Genomic DNA, 15,157 nt, shown 5'->3' with positions numbered 1-15,157 from the left:
AATAATTTTCCAAGTTTTATATTAAAATTATTAGTCATTTTAGCACTTATTTTACATAATTGCAGGACAGGGAACTAGTATTTGGTGCACCCATCAGCCACTTGACTCACCCACCAAGGCGTCAGTTTGCGTGTCTGTTCAGTGGAGGAAACATCTTGCTTGTGGGTCTCTTGAACACAGTATTTTTACATTTTTACAGTACAGATATTGGTCATTCTGAAATTTATTTAACATACAGTGTTGACAATATATTTCAACAGTGCAGTGTTGATTGAAATAAAATAATCTTGAATTACACCTAGTGAACTTAAAAAAATTTTGGCAAAAAGACTGCATCAAGCATGGGTCCCCTGAAAGGTGATTTTTCCTCCATCCCCACTTCCTTATCTTCTCCCTTCTCCTCCACTCCCACTTCTAATTCCCATCATCATCATCCACCAGGAGCCTTCTACATACAGGTACACATTTCAAAGTAAGTGTGCTTTACTGCATTTTTTTTTTACTTTGTATGTACTTTTTGGTGAGTTGGAACCAATTGCCCAATATCCCATTGAAACAGTAGATTCGGTTAACGAACGACCTTCTAGAACGAATTGTGTTTGTTAACCGAGGGACCACTGTAATATATATATTAGGGTGTGACAGTTGCCCCAACTTTGTCCAACAATGCTGTTCAAAATTTTGGTGTTGCATATTGACTTAAAAAATACCCACGTGCAATTTTTTGAAGATTCATGCATATTTGAGTGAGCAGCAATTTGAAAAATAGCGATTTTGCTTATACCGCATACGCGCCTATATATGAGATTACACAACCATCATAAGGGATATTAACACAAATCATTTGCCTGTCTTAATTAAAAGCTGTTATCACTAAAACAAAAAGTTAATCATTCTTATTCTCTCATGGAACATGAAGGGGTTTTATCATATATTTACAAGGTATTATTTCTTTTGAGCAAGAAACCATGATTTCTGTTTGGAAACAGATGATCGTTTGCGCTGATTAGGAACGCGGAGTCTGTCATTTTCAACTACTTGAAGGACTTCTTGAAAGCGCCCCTCGTCCCTGGCAACATTAAGAAAGTCATGGCAAAGTTTTACACCACGCTTTGCAGCCTCATGATGACCTGAAGCTTGTCCACAACCCGTTTCATGTTCAGGTAGTCGTCATGATCCTCCCATTCACTGGCTGGACTGGAGAAACTGATAGGGCATGCCTAAAATGGTGAAGAACCGGCTTGAGTCAGGCCCAATTAGGTCCACCAGGGCAGTGCCACTTTCTGGGACGGGGAAGATATGGCTTTCCATAGCCCCATGATTGAGCCCCACTCTTAGTAATTTCAGTGCCTTCATGGCAAAGAAGGGCCTTCCTCATCTCCTCCTTTGTCCTTTCTTGTACTTGGGACGAGAACAAAGCCAGTGGGGCCAACTCCTCAGTTAGGTACCAAGTGTGTCTATCGAGAGTCACACGTGCTTTGTCAACTATTGTCGCATCATATGGGGCAAATTCAGCCAAGCTTTCTGTATATGGACACGAAGTAGTACCTTAAGCTGTGTATTCGTATATTACTCTATTAATTATGTATCGTAAAGTATTACAGAACATGTATTAATCCTATGTAATATTTCCATTTATTATGCACCATGTTATGTATGTGAATTATCATATTTACATTTTATGTATTCAGCTTGTGAATGCTGGCATCTGTACATGCCAGCGCAGAGTGATACAGGGAGTTGAGATAGCTAGTCCTTATGGTGTGGACGCCCACTGTCTATTTGTTTCCTCTGCATATTTCCCGTACGAGAATAAGAACCTCTTTTCAAGATGATAAGTGTTTGCATACAAGTATACACTCCGTAGTGTAGAACATTTTGGGGGTATGAAAGACAAACATAGATGGCGCAGTGAGATTTCTCAGTGAGATTCAGAGTGAATTCAGCTTTCCCACCGGACTGTGTTAATGGCGTCTCGTCTTCAGCTTCGCCAAGGATTTACAGCCAGACTACAAGCCTCAGGACTTACAGTGTTGTGAAGTGCTATGCTGTGTACAGTGCTGTGCTGTGAAGTGAAGTGATGTGTTGTGTATTTTAATCAGAATTGTCTGTGCAAACTGCAGTCAGATGACTGAGGGAGCGGCCCAGCAGTACGTCCCCTCCCGCCTACGGTCATTGGGTAACTGAGCAGCGCGCATTAAGACAACTTCGGTTCGGTTGCGACTTGCACCCAGCTGCCTCTGCGTCTGGCAACCCGCCAAGCCTCCCGGCAACGAGCTATACACACACACACGCGCACTCACAGGCCCACTTTATATTAAATTCTTGTGTATTACTTTAGACTTCTGTAATTCTGTGCATAGATTGCGAGGGGTTGACCCGGTCTCTTGCACAGATAAAGTTCAGAAGCTGTCAGCATGTCTCACAGGGATCAAAATGATACCCTGGACGATGGGGTTATGAGTTTAAGTTTGGGAGACCTCTCCCCACCCACACTCAGGCCCCACGTTCCCCACAGTGACAACGCCCAATCACCCACAGAATCTCCTCGTTCGTCGCGAGCAAGCTCTCATGCGGTGCCTGCATCCAAAGATCTCCTTCAACTGATTAAGTGGATGGAAACTTCTCGACGCCAGGACTATGTTGCAAGGAGAGAAGAGGAAGAAATTTGGTACAGAGTCTGAAAGACGACTCCACGAAGATGAACAAAGACGCATAGAACTAGAAAATATACGTAGAAGTGAGGATGACCTGAGAAGAAGAGAGGATCAAGCCAGATTTGAAGCATTGATTTCTCTGTTAGCCTCCCCACAACGATCTACTCTACAAGATTCTTCTGCTACTACTAATGCTGATACGACTAGAGGTACTGGTACCTCATTTCCCAGAGTCACTTAAACAATTCCTCAAAAGGCTGCAGCACAAACGCCTCCCTCTCTGAAGTCTGACGCTTCTTATTAGATATTTCGGGAATGGCGTCAATGTTGGCAAGACCATGCAACATTGGTTGACTTGTCAAGTTTACCACAGTCTAAACAGATGATACAGCTTCGTATGTGCTTGTCCTAAAAGACACAACGTACTCTCGAACACACACTTCAAGTGCCTCCTATGACAACTCTGATTGTAGAGGTCGTGCCTGAAAAGTTACAGGAACATGTTAAGGGGCAGCGCAACGAAGCACTTAGAAGAAGAGAACTCCTCCAATGTAAGCAGCTTGATGGAGAATCTTTTGATGCATTTTTTGTAAGACTCAAAAGATGTTCAGAGGAAGTTGATGTTTGTCCTGGAAATTCTCAAGTTTGTGAAGAGACACAACTCAAGACAATCATTTTAACGGGTATTCGAGATGAAGAGCTAGTTCAGCATCTCATTTCACTTGACCCCACTTCCTCCCTTCAAGATGTAGTTACAAAATGTCGAGCGTACGAGGCCGCCAGGTGTGCGACTTCAACTTTACGTTCACAACCTGACCAGGTGAGGGCGGTGTCTTCCTACAGAAAGGGTAAGAAGAAGCAAGGTAACCCCACCCCTCACCCTCCAGCTACACCTTCAGCAGCAGCTTTGTGTAGCAGCTGCGTTAGACAGCATGATGCCTCCCAGTGCCCAGCTGCTCAAAGCGTGTGCAGAAGTTGCTACCGCCAGGGTCACTGGGCTTACACAGTCAAGTGCCCTGCTAGCAAAGTTCAGTGCAGACTTTGTGGTCGTGTGGGCCATTATGACAAATGTTGTCGTAAGAAGACACAGAAAGGACACCACCAAGGATCCAAGAAGTCATCCTCAGGTAGTGCTGGCGCGCCCCCTCCTTCTGGCAAGCATCAAGACGCTGTGTCCAGTCGTTCCTGCCGTCGTGTACATTGTTCCACAGACACGACGCCCCAGCACATCAATGTCGTCATTTCTTACGGTAACTTGTCATCCAGTCTTCAGATGTTACCTGACACCGGTGCTGATGTCTCAGTAATTGGTCCACAACACTTGGCAAGTTTGGGAATACCCCGGAGCAACCTACAGCCCCCTCCTCAGACAACGAAACTGACAGCTGATGGTTCCAAAATGGCTCCAGCTTTGGGATCTTTCTGGGCTACTCTTACCTTTGGTAAGCAGTCTTGCTCAGCCCGGATTGATGTTCATGATGGGATCCCGACTCCGCTTTTATCATATGGCCATTGTCAAGAGTTGGCCATTATTTCCAAGGAATTCCCCAAACCTATTTTAAAGGTCACCCATGTCAACAGGTTGAAGGAACTCCCTATCTCTACTAACACATCCCCTTCTGATGCAAGAGCTAACCTTCTCAAGGAGTTTGCTGACTTGTTGGTTACGAAGAAATCTTTGGGATCCACACCACTCAAGCCGATGGTGGGTCCATCTATGAAGATTCATCTTAAGGATGGTGCCACACCTTTTGCCATCCACACCCCTCGTTTGATTCCTCACGCCTACAAGGAGCTAGTTAGACAAGAGCTTGACTCCATGGTTGCTCAGGGAATCATCAAGCCGGCCGGAGACGAACCTTCACCTTGGTGCCACCCTCTCGTCCCCGTCGCCAAACCTCGTGGTGGAGTACGGATCACCACCGATCTATCAAAACTTAACCAGCAAGTTTCCCGTCCAGCCCACCCTTCACCCACACCCTTCGCAGCTGTTCGAAATGTGGACCCGAAGGCGAAGTTTTTTACAATGATGGACGCCTTATGTGGTTATTGGCAGATCGAGTTGGCCGAAGAAGACCAGCATTTGACTACATTCATCACACCGAATGGAAGATATCAGTATTGCAGAGGCCCCATGGGATTTGCCGCTACGGGCGATGCATTCGGTCAACGTGGTGATGCGGCCCTTCAAGGAGTCACGAATTGTGTCAAGGTGGTTGATAATATTTTACTCCATGACGAAGACTACTGTGCCCACCTCTCCCGAATATATGAAGTTCTCACCAGATGTCGAAAGTACGGGATTACTCTCAACGCTGACAAGTTTGTAGTCGCCGCACCATCAGTGAACTTCTGTGGGTACACTCTCTCAGCATCAGGTATCGCAGCTGACCCAGAGAAAGTAAGTGGAATCAGGGATTTTCCAACCCCTGCCAACCTGACAAACCTCCGTTCTTTTTTGGGTCTGGTCAATCAGCTGGCTGAATTTCCACCTGACATCGCTGCAGCCCAGCCGTTACGCCCCCTGCTGAGCCCCAGGAGGACATTCCTGTGGACCCCAGATCATCAAGAGGCCTTCCAGCGAGTCAAGCAGGCCCTCTTAAGTCCACCTGTCCTCGCCTGTTACGACCCAGCCCTACCCACCGTCCTCCAGACTCTACGGCGTTGGTTACGCCCTTCTGCTGGACCATGGCGGTGGACAACTCCGCTTAATTCAGTGTGGATCCCGGTTCCTGACGGACGCTGAGACCCGATATGCCACGATTGAGCTGGAGATGTTGGCTGTTGTCTGGGCAATGACGAAGTGCCGCTTCTACCTGATAGGACTTCAGCACTTCACCCTCTTCACGGATCATCGCCCTCTTGTACCTACTGTATTATCAATCACTACTCTTTGGATGCAGTAGAGAACCCTCGCCTTCAATGTCTGAAAGAGAAGCTCTCGCTTTATCTCTTCACGGCTGTGTGGCGTGCGGGTAAGCTGCTGTGCATCCCGGATGCCCTGTCCCGCGCCCCTGTCGGTTGCCCCACCCCAGAGGACGAAATGTTTTGTTTTACAGCTGCCGCATCCCTCAAGTCAGTAGTCTCATTGAAGGCCGTCTTCACATCAGAAGAGCCTACAGCACCGGATGCAGACAAGACCCTTGAAGATCTCCGCACCGCAGCCCGGGCCGACCCTTCCTACATCCGGCTCGTCGACTGTGTGTCTCAGGGGTTTCCATCTAGCCGATATGACCTTCATGAATCGCTACTCCCATACTGGAAGATACGCGAGGACCTCTATTGTGACGGAGACCTCGTCTTGTATGGTCCACGAGTAGTCATTCCTGTTGCCCTACGCCGCCGTGCCTTGACCCGCCTTCACGACAGCCATCGAGGAGTGGAGGCCACCAAGCGACGGGCGAAGCAGACTGTATTTTGGCCCGGAATCAACGCGAACATTGCATGTACCGTCCGTGCCGGTGAGCCGTGCCAGATTCTGCAACCCAGCCAGCAACAGGAACTTTTAATGTGCAACGATAACCCTTCAAGACCCTTCGAGTCTGTGTCGGCCGACTTCTTTGCAGTGGTAGGGAAGTCCTTCCTCGTCATTGCCGACCGATTGTCTGGATGGCCTGTTGTCGTCCCCTGTGGTAGTGATACAACAGCTCCTGCTACCATCCGGAATTTCAGACATTACTTCAGAGAAGTTGGTGTTCCCCTCCGCCTCAGGATTGATGGAGGACCCCAGTTCACCAGCCACGAGTTCCGGGACTTCATGGACCGTTGGGGAGTCCGTCATGTCGTGACCTCGCCCCACTACCCCCAGGCGAATGGACACGCTGAAGCCGCAGTCAAGACTGTTAAACACCTGATACTTAAGGTGTCACCCTCAGGAAATATCGACTGCGAGGACTTCGATCGAGGTTTGTTAGAGTTATGCAACACCTGAACTTCACCGGACGCTCCCCAGCCCAGGTTCTATATGGACATCATCTCAGGTCTTGTGTTCCTGCCCACCCGACGTCTTTTTCTCAAGAATGGCAAGCCAAGACTGAAGAATGTGACCGCCGTGCAGCAGAACGAGCCGCAGATGTCGCTGCTCGGTACGACTGTCATGCCTGCCTCCTTCCCAGGTTGAGTATCGGCCAGCAGGTCAGGATTCAAGATCCGGTATCTCACCGCTGGGACAAGTTTGGGGTTGTCATGGGTATTGGCCGGTCCAGGGACTACCAAGTGCGTCTTCCTAGTGGTAGAGTATGGTGGAGGAACCGTTGTTTCCTCCGACCTGTGGAGCTGTCTAGTGTTGACCCTTCCCCAGTAGAGTCCCCTAATGTTGATGTCTTTACAGTAAATCCATCCCCACCTTATGTTTCTGCCCTGGTACTCCACAGGCCCGAGCTACTCAGAAACAAAAGGTCCGCTCAAGATGAAACTATGAGCGTATAGGGGGGAGGGAGGTGTATAATATGGACACGAAGTAGTACCTTAAGCTGTGTATTCTTATATTACTCTATTAATTATGTATAGTAAAGTATTATAGAACATGTATTAATCTTATGTAATATTTCCATTTATTATGCACCATGTTATATATGTGAATTATCATATTTACATTTTATGTATTCAGCTTATGAATGCTGGCATCTGTACATGCCAGCGCGGAGTGATACAGGGAGTTGAGATCGCTAGTCCTTATGGTGTGGAAGCCCCTCGTCTATTTGTTTCCTCTGTATATCTCCCATACGAGAATAAGAACCTATTTTCCAGATGATAAGTGTTTGCATACAAGTATACACTCCGTAGTGTAGAACATTTTGGGAGTATGAAAGACAAACATAGAGTTTCGACCAAATTCAAGTCATTCAGTGGCGCACTTGCTGGAACGGGGCAAACAATCCTCCATGGGACATAAACAGTGACTGTGAACACAGCAAACCGTTTTAACTTGCTGATTTGACTTTGTCACAACCTCGGCTTTGGGAAACTGCTCTTTGATCTGGCCTGACAAAAGAACAATCTTGAGCATATAGAGCAGTTTAGCCATCCACCTTGCTTTGTGAAGTGCGCCGGGGTTGACCATCGTGAAGTTCACTGGCTCGGATCCTTTAGTTACAAGCAGCAGACAAAGTTCTCCCAGCTCCTTGTAGTCGCCACGTGTAAATGGTTGGGCTAGAGATTCACGGAAGAAGTCAGCCATCTCCTGCTGGCGCTCCTCAAACACTCCAGGCATTGCGGGGTAGTAATATTTCTTTTTTTTTATTGCACGCCAGTTGAGAGAAATGGGTATTGAACCTACAAATGCAAGTTTTGGGATTATTGTATTTCGTACTAATCTATAATATTGTTTTTTTGGTATTAAGATTGATATGATCGATTATTTGCTTGGTGTTAGTATATCTTATAAGTCTAATAAAAGAAATTCCACTAAATTTGTTCATTAGATACTAATATTTCTTATTTTGTAAAGCTTATGACTCACCTCTGAAAAACCATTGTTTCGACTTGAAGAGCCCTCCACTTTCAAGCAATCCCAGCAAACACCTAGGATGACTTCGCCCACATGCCTGCAACAGGCGCATCAGAATACGGCATGCTCTAATTCCTTTTGGAGGGAGACACAAGCAGCTGTTTTTTGTCCTGAAAAAAATGTAATTGTAGTTTAAGGCCACCATTTCAGGCACGTGCAGATTTCTGTTAAATCATTCACTGTATTTTGGTATTAATGTCGTGGTAAATTCACGCTGATGTTTGAAATAGGTTTACCTGTATTGGATGAAGTTGTCGAAAACCATACCAACGACATTCTGTTCACACTTCCAATCGACCAGAAGTTGTTTGGTTGCTGTTGATATCAAGTCTCCTTGAACCAGGCCAGCTTTTTGAGTCAAATGCGGAAGAGGTGGGACTCCAAGAAGCTTTGTGCCATTGACACCAGACACAAGAATGGGCAGGCGGTCATCAGTGCCCTTGGAATCCAGTGTGTCCAGAAGTTTACCATCCCAGTGCACCAGTACTTTGTCTGATGGTTGCCATTCATCCATGATTTTTAAACTTATTTCTGACACGATGGAAGCTCGGTATCGCTTCTGTGTATCTCCACCACATGCAGATACAAAGGAGTACACAATTGCACTCAGCTGGGTCGGCGAGATGTTTCGAACACTGCATGAAACAAGTTCTGCCGACTTCAGAATATCATGGGGCACAAAAATTGAAACGCCCTCTTTCACTGTTCTCCAATGTTTTCTCTTTGGTTCTGCAGTGCTGACCTCATCAATGTCATCATCCTCATTAGAGCTAATATGTGAATCAATATCAGCCTGTACATTCTCAGCATGATCACATTGCTCTCTCTCTCTCTCTCTCTTGTCGCTTCTCTTCTCGCATCTGCCTTTTCTGTTGCATCTGAACCTTTTTTGTGAGTACTTTGTTTACCCCATAGTAGGTAGCTACTCTGTCACTTTGCATGCTTTTCATAAAGAGTATGTCAGTATCGATGGCATCTTGTTCGGCCTGAGTTTTCCCCTTTTTCGCAGCCGCTATGTCTTTCAACACTGTGTTCTTATAAAATTTCATCGTCAGGCTCAATTCTGATTTATACTTCATTATTCCAGGATCATCAGCCCGTCTTCTATCCTCATTCTTTTTCATAAGCATCATGTAGTCTTTGTCATAGTAAGTTTTAATCACTCGGCCAATATTGTTCCTGCCTGTAATGGTCGGGACATTCACCTTCTGGTAAAAGCACATTGTCAATGGTGGCAGATAAAGCCTGGTCCCAATGCATATCCCAAAGGTTTGCTAACAGACATTGTAAGACCTGCCTATTAGTTGGCAGTTTGCAGCCCTTTATTTCCTTTTCTTCTCGGGGTACGGTGCCCAATAACATTCTGACATACTCTTCATCTTGCCGTGTATCCATGATTAAATTCTCTATTCACAACATCAAATCACTGTTAAGGGAAAAGAAAAGAACATAATTAAAATTAAATGCAATAAAATAATACGTGGAAAATTTGTGGGTCAGCGTTGCCAGACCCGGAAATGAAAATGTGATAAAATGTGCTATTTTCACACTTATTTATGAAGTGCATAAGCTGAAATAGCAATACTTGCTGGTACAACAGTGCTAGCACAAACATGCACCGATCTTCAAGAAAATTTACAGGGGTGCTTCAAGAAAATTTACAGGGGTGTTTCCTAGATAAATACACAACACTAAAACTTTTAACATCATTGTAGGACCATATTTTTATTTTTGGAGGGCAACGGTCACTGCGTTTAGTGTCCTTGTGGGTTGGTCGATAGCGTTCCCTAGTCCCACCCAGTAGGTCGAGGGTTCGATTCCTGGCTGGTGAGGTCATTGATACAGTGACCCCTCCATTAACGAACTCAATCCGTTCCAGAAGGTCGTTCGTTAACCGAAACCATTGTTTCAATGGGTTTTTGGGTAATTGGTTCCAGCTCACCGAAAATTTCCTAAATTCAACAAAAATGGTAGAAAAGTTCACTTACTTTGAGGTGTGTATGTAGAAGGCTCCTGGATGATGATGATGATGATGGGAATTAGAATGGGGGTGGAGGAGAAGGAAGAAGAAAAGGCATTGGGGTGGAAGAGAAGTCACCCCATGGCACCATTTCATCCATAAAATTTTAGTTCTCTTGGTGTATTTCAAGATTATTTTCTTTAAATCAACACTGCACTGCATTATATATTGTCAATATGTAAAATATATTTCAAAATGACCAATAATTTGCTTGGAAACACAGAAAAAAAAGCGTTTAGTTGAAGAGAGTCTCAAGCAAGATGTTACCTCCAGTGAAAACAGAGAGAGACTAACTCCTGTTTGCTGTGTTAAGAGGCTGGATGCCGCGCATTAAACTAGTCACTTTACCTTCAATTATGTTCAATAATTGTTAAAATGACTAAAAAATTGAATATTAAACTTTTAAAATTATTGAATAGTATAAACTTCTTGATATTTACTAAAATAGTAAGGAATTTAAGCCCTAGAACCGATTAATGTATTGGCGGACTGATACTAAAGCTGGTTGCCCAGTCAGTGCAAGCGAAAACATGTTGAGGTTGGTTCGTAAGAACTTCGTTAACCGAATTTTTTTTCGTTAACTGAATTGAAGATCCTTATGGAAGGCAGTTCGTTAATCGAAATTACGTTAACCGAGGTGTTCGTTAAACGAGGGGTCACTATATATATATATATATATATATATATATATATATATATATATATATATATATATATATATATATATATATATATATATATATATATATATATATATATATATATATATATATATATATATATATATATATATTATTTATTTATTTATTTATTTATGTGTGTGTGCCGTGTTTACTCCGCCGCTGCTAAAATGGACTTGGTCCACATCTCACAGCGCGTTGTAATCTCAGGGTGCGTACACACCATCTCACTACCTCTCGATCACGCCCTTTTGTTGTTTCTTGTGTATTTTGTGCCTGAATTAATGCCGTGTGACTGTTGTGTAGTGGTGGCACCCAAAAGGAAGCGCATTTAACTTACCGTAGCTCAGAAACTCGAGTTGTAACAAGTTAGAGAGTGGTTGGTCTGTAGCGAATATGGCGTTGCTAAGCAAACTGTGCCTGATATACTAAAGACTAGGGTTGGTTTGTATGTGGAGAGAGAGAGAGAGACTTGCTAGACTAAACATTACTCTCCCAGGAGCTGCTTTGCTCGTCCTCTGATCGACTTGACTGTTGAGGGACAAGTGAGTAATCATTTTGACTCAGAACTCATGAGATTGTAGGTGTCTGGGTCCAACCAACCACAAGCAGAAACTAGAATGAGGGGCGATGCATATTTTGGATATTGGAAAAAAAATGAGCTACTGTATAGTTGTAGAACAAGTGATCGTGGGCCCTCCGTGCCTGGTGGCGAGTCCGGTGGTACAGTTTACTGAGGCGTGAATGTTCAAACACTCGTGCTTGGCTAGCGCGCAACCGCCGTCCGGCTGACAGCGTACAGTGACATCGTTTTCCAGATGTTCGTGGTTGTTATAATCATGGTCGTGGGTGATATAATCATGGTCGTGGTTATAATCATGGTTGTGGTTGTTATAATCATGGTCGTGGTTATAATCATGGTTGTGGTTATGATCATGCTCGTGGTTTAAGATCATAGTCGTGGTTGTTATAATCATGGTCGTTGTCGTTATAATCATGGTCGTGGTTGTTATAATCATGGTCGTGGTTGTTACAATCATAGTCGTGGTTGTTATACTCATGGCCGTGGTTGTTATAAGCATGGTCATGGTTGTTATACTCATGGCCGTGGTTGTTACAATCATGGTCGTGGTTGTTATAATCATGGTCGTGGTTGTTATAATCATGGTCGTGGTTATAATCATGGTCGTGGTTGTTATAATCATGGTCGTGGTTATAATCATGGTCGTGGTTAAGATCATAGTTGTGGTTGTTATAATCATTGTCGTGGTTGTTATTATCATGGTCCAGGTTGTTATAATAAGGGTTGTACCTGAGACTAACACAGGTAAAATAAACCCCACACCTTATCTTTAATCTCAATAAACCCAGATTAACCTCACATAATCAACAGGATTAGAGGCCATTAGGATTGTACCACCAATACCGATACATTTCACACTGGATTAATAACAAAACATTTAATCACATTTCCAATAGCTAATATCTTACGGATATCTTATCAAGTTGTGAGTCTTACATGTCTATATAATTATGTTTTATTCTTACAAATATTTATAGTTCGTTGTGTATTGTATTGTATTCGGCTGACAGCATACAGCGAATGAGGGTGCGGCAAGTCCGTAGACTTGCATGGTTAATTAGGGTGCGTTTTCCATCGTAAATAGAATGGTTTATTAATGGCTTCCTAAAGAAACCATCGACATGGGACCAGGTTTGTTCCACTCTATGATTTTTTAGCGATTCTTCCACCAAGTTTGATGAAAAACGATTGTGCCGTTTCGGCTGCACAGACAGACAGACATACATACATTCGGATAGCCCTATAGTATATTAGATACATTTGCATGTTTGTTTTATGGTATTTTTACTCATGCAAACATTGATGTTGGGAACTTTCGAGAATAGCGAACTTTACTGGGTATCAGAAATTTATTTATTTTTACGTATTTGCTGTACGTATTTCTTTGTTTATTGTGAGTTTTGTTTTCCAGATTGATCCTAAGGCTTGCAACCCACGTAGTATGCAGAAGCAGAAGCGGAATGGGAATTGGCCTAAGGTATTCCTTGGAGGTCTGCCATCCAACCTTACTGAAACAGACCTACGCAATTTCTTCTCACGCTTTGGAGGTGTTATGGAAGTGGTTATCATGTTTGACCAGGAAAAAAAGAAATCTAGAGGTGAGTTTTAAATCCCCTGTAAATATTTTGTATTGCCATCATTTGATGTGTTCTGTTGAAATTGGAATTTGTATTTTCTTTACAGGACTTGCCATTTTAGCTTTTGGTATTAGAAAAAGTAAACTCATAACTAATTATAAAGGCACAGATCATATTGGATTAATGAAAGAAAAAATTGGCTAAATGTACAAACATCTTGACAATGAGAGAGAGAAATAATTAAGTACCCTTGTTTTATTTAGCTTGCAGATATACTGTGCATCTTTGTGGTCATTGAGAAGTGATACTTTTTAAAATTAAGAGTAATTTGATGTGGGTGAGAAAACCAATAAACAAATTGGATTAGCAGTTAATAATGAAAGGGAATGTATTGTAGAAAGGGAAAATTTTTGAACAACTGCGATTTAAATTTTTTCTCAATAGTTTTATAATTTGTTAAATAGATGATATAAGATGCAACATAAATATCTTTCATGTAGGATGTCACTTGTATTTTTAAGATTTGTCAAATATAAGAGAGACGAGGTTCAAAGATCCCCTGTGATCATTTAGGGGAATGTTGTCTTCTTCTATAACCCACTTTTTCTCAGAATGCAAAATATTGCATATGTTACGAGTTTTACTTTTGCGTCGGTATACTCTCTTTGACTGTAGATTTCAAAAACATAATACATTAAGTTTTTTCTCTCATGGCAACAGTTAGGAATTAACTAATGTATACCACAAACTCCTCAGCCAAAGTAGCTAAAATTTTATCCATGGAATACTTTCAAAAGTAGAAACAAATAAGCTACCCTGTGTAGTGTGTGTGTGTGTGTGTGTGTGTGTGTGTGTGCGCGTGCGTGCGTGCGCGTGCGTGCGTGCGACACATTGCTAGATAGTCCCTTTTAAAGGTGCTTCTTATTTTTGCATTATGTTGTGACACTTGGTTCCTTGAGAATGGATGGATAATTGATCACATAACAATTGGGGTTAGATTTGTTAATGTACAAGATTAAAGCTTCTATATTTTAGTTTAATAATGCCCACAAATTTTAATTAAGATGCAGAAAGTTGTAGTTGTGGTGTATAATTCATCAAGCTGAAATTGGCAGTGCTGCCACTTGAAAGAATTTTTTAATTTGTCAGTTTGCAGCCATACTGACATGACTCTTAAGTATTGCATGACTGTTGTTGGTGTTAAGGCTTGGTAATTATATTAAAATTGTTTAATGGTTGTGGCAATATGTTTATGCTGCATTATCTTATTTTTATAGTTATCAGTGCAAATTATCAATTGGGGTGCTAATAGGTTGACATAACGGCTCTCTTTAATGTACAAGTATATTGTACAGTATGTAAAAATAACAAGTACTTTTTATTCATTGAATAATTTATTAATGTATTTAAATTCTGATTAAGATTGCCTTAATATATTATAATGTCTGCTGCATGTTAATACTTTGGTACTATTTAAGAGCTGTATTAATAAGATCGTATTAAGGCATCCATACTTATTAAGTTTTGATGTGGCTCATAAGGACACAATATAAGTATGTGCTCTATATGTAATACAAGAATTTGCAGATTTTTCTTGTTAAATGTACAATGTGAGAAGATAAAACTCCCAAAGTGTGGTAGCAGAATCATGAGGCAGGTAAAGTCTGGCTAATTTTACAGTAATAATTGAAGGTATATACAGTACAGGTATTTCAAATTGTGGAAGCACCTCTTCAATATGGAGGCTACTTGATATGAACTAGTGAAATTGAATGGGATGAAATTTGGTCAGTATTGCATCTTGTGAGTTTGTGCCACCACTTGGAAGTATTATACATCATTTCTTTGATTTTCCAGGGCTGGGGTGATCAAGATTTTAATTTTTCAAATATTTTTCTTTGTTATTGATGCTTGTAACTTAGATACACCTTGTGTGTGTATATATATTTATAAAGCATTTATATCTACTTAAATTTTTGAAAAATAGTCATGGACAATGAAGAGGTATTTGTTAGTCCTGGACAGCAAAGTATTGATGTACAAGTGATGGACCATCTGTTGTGTACTTCTTCCTACTCTTCAGAGACATCACACTTACCTAAGTCACTGACCAAGGCAACTTTTTTCCAAG

General features: G+C 42.3%; 1 protein-coding gene across 8 annotated transcripts in view; it reads left to right on the top strand.

Moving 5' to 3' along the window:
* The window catches only part of LOC121862411 (heterogeneous nuclear ribonucleoprotein 27C-like), a 98,049-nt gene that overhangs the window by 39,411 nt on the left and 43,481 nt on the right, over positions 1–15,157 (top strand). For all 8 annotated transcript variants that reach the window (XM_042360680.1, XM_042360678.1, XM_042360683.1 and 5 more), the window contains exon 3: positions 12,861–13,047. In XM_042360680.1, the coding sequence (XP_042216614.1) occupies positions 12,861–13,047 (187 nt within the window). The remainder of the gene's footprint in view (positions 1–12,860; positions 13,048–15,157) is intronic.

The sequence above is a fragment of the Homarus americanus genome, unplaced genomic scaffold (genome assembly GCF_018991925.1).
Source record: "Homarus americanus isolate GMGI-L3 unplaced genomic scaffold, GMGI_Hamer_2.0 scaffold31037, whole genome shotgun sequence".
Classification (NCBI taxonomy): Eukaryota; Metazoa; Arthropoda; class Malacostraca; order Decapoda; family Nephropidae; genus Homarus; species Homarus americanus.
This window is presented reverse-complemented; position numbering and strand designations above follow the sequence as displayed.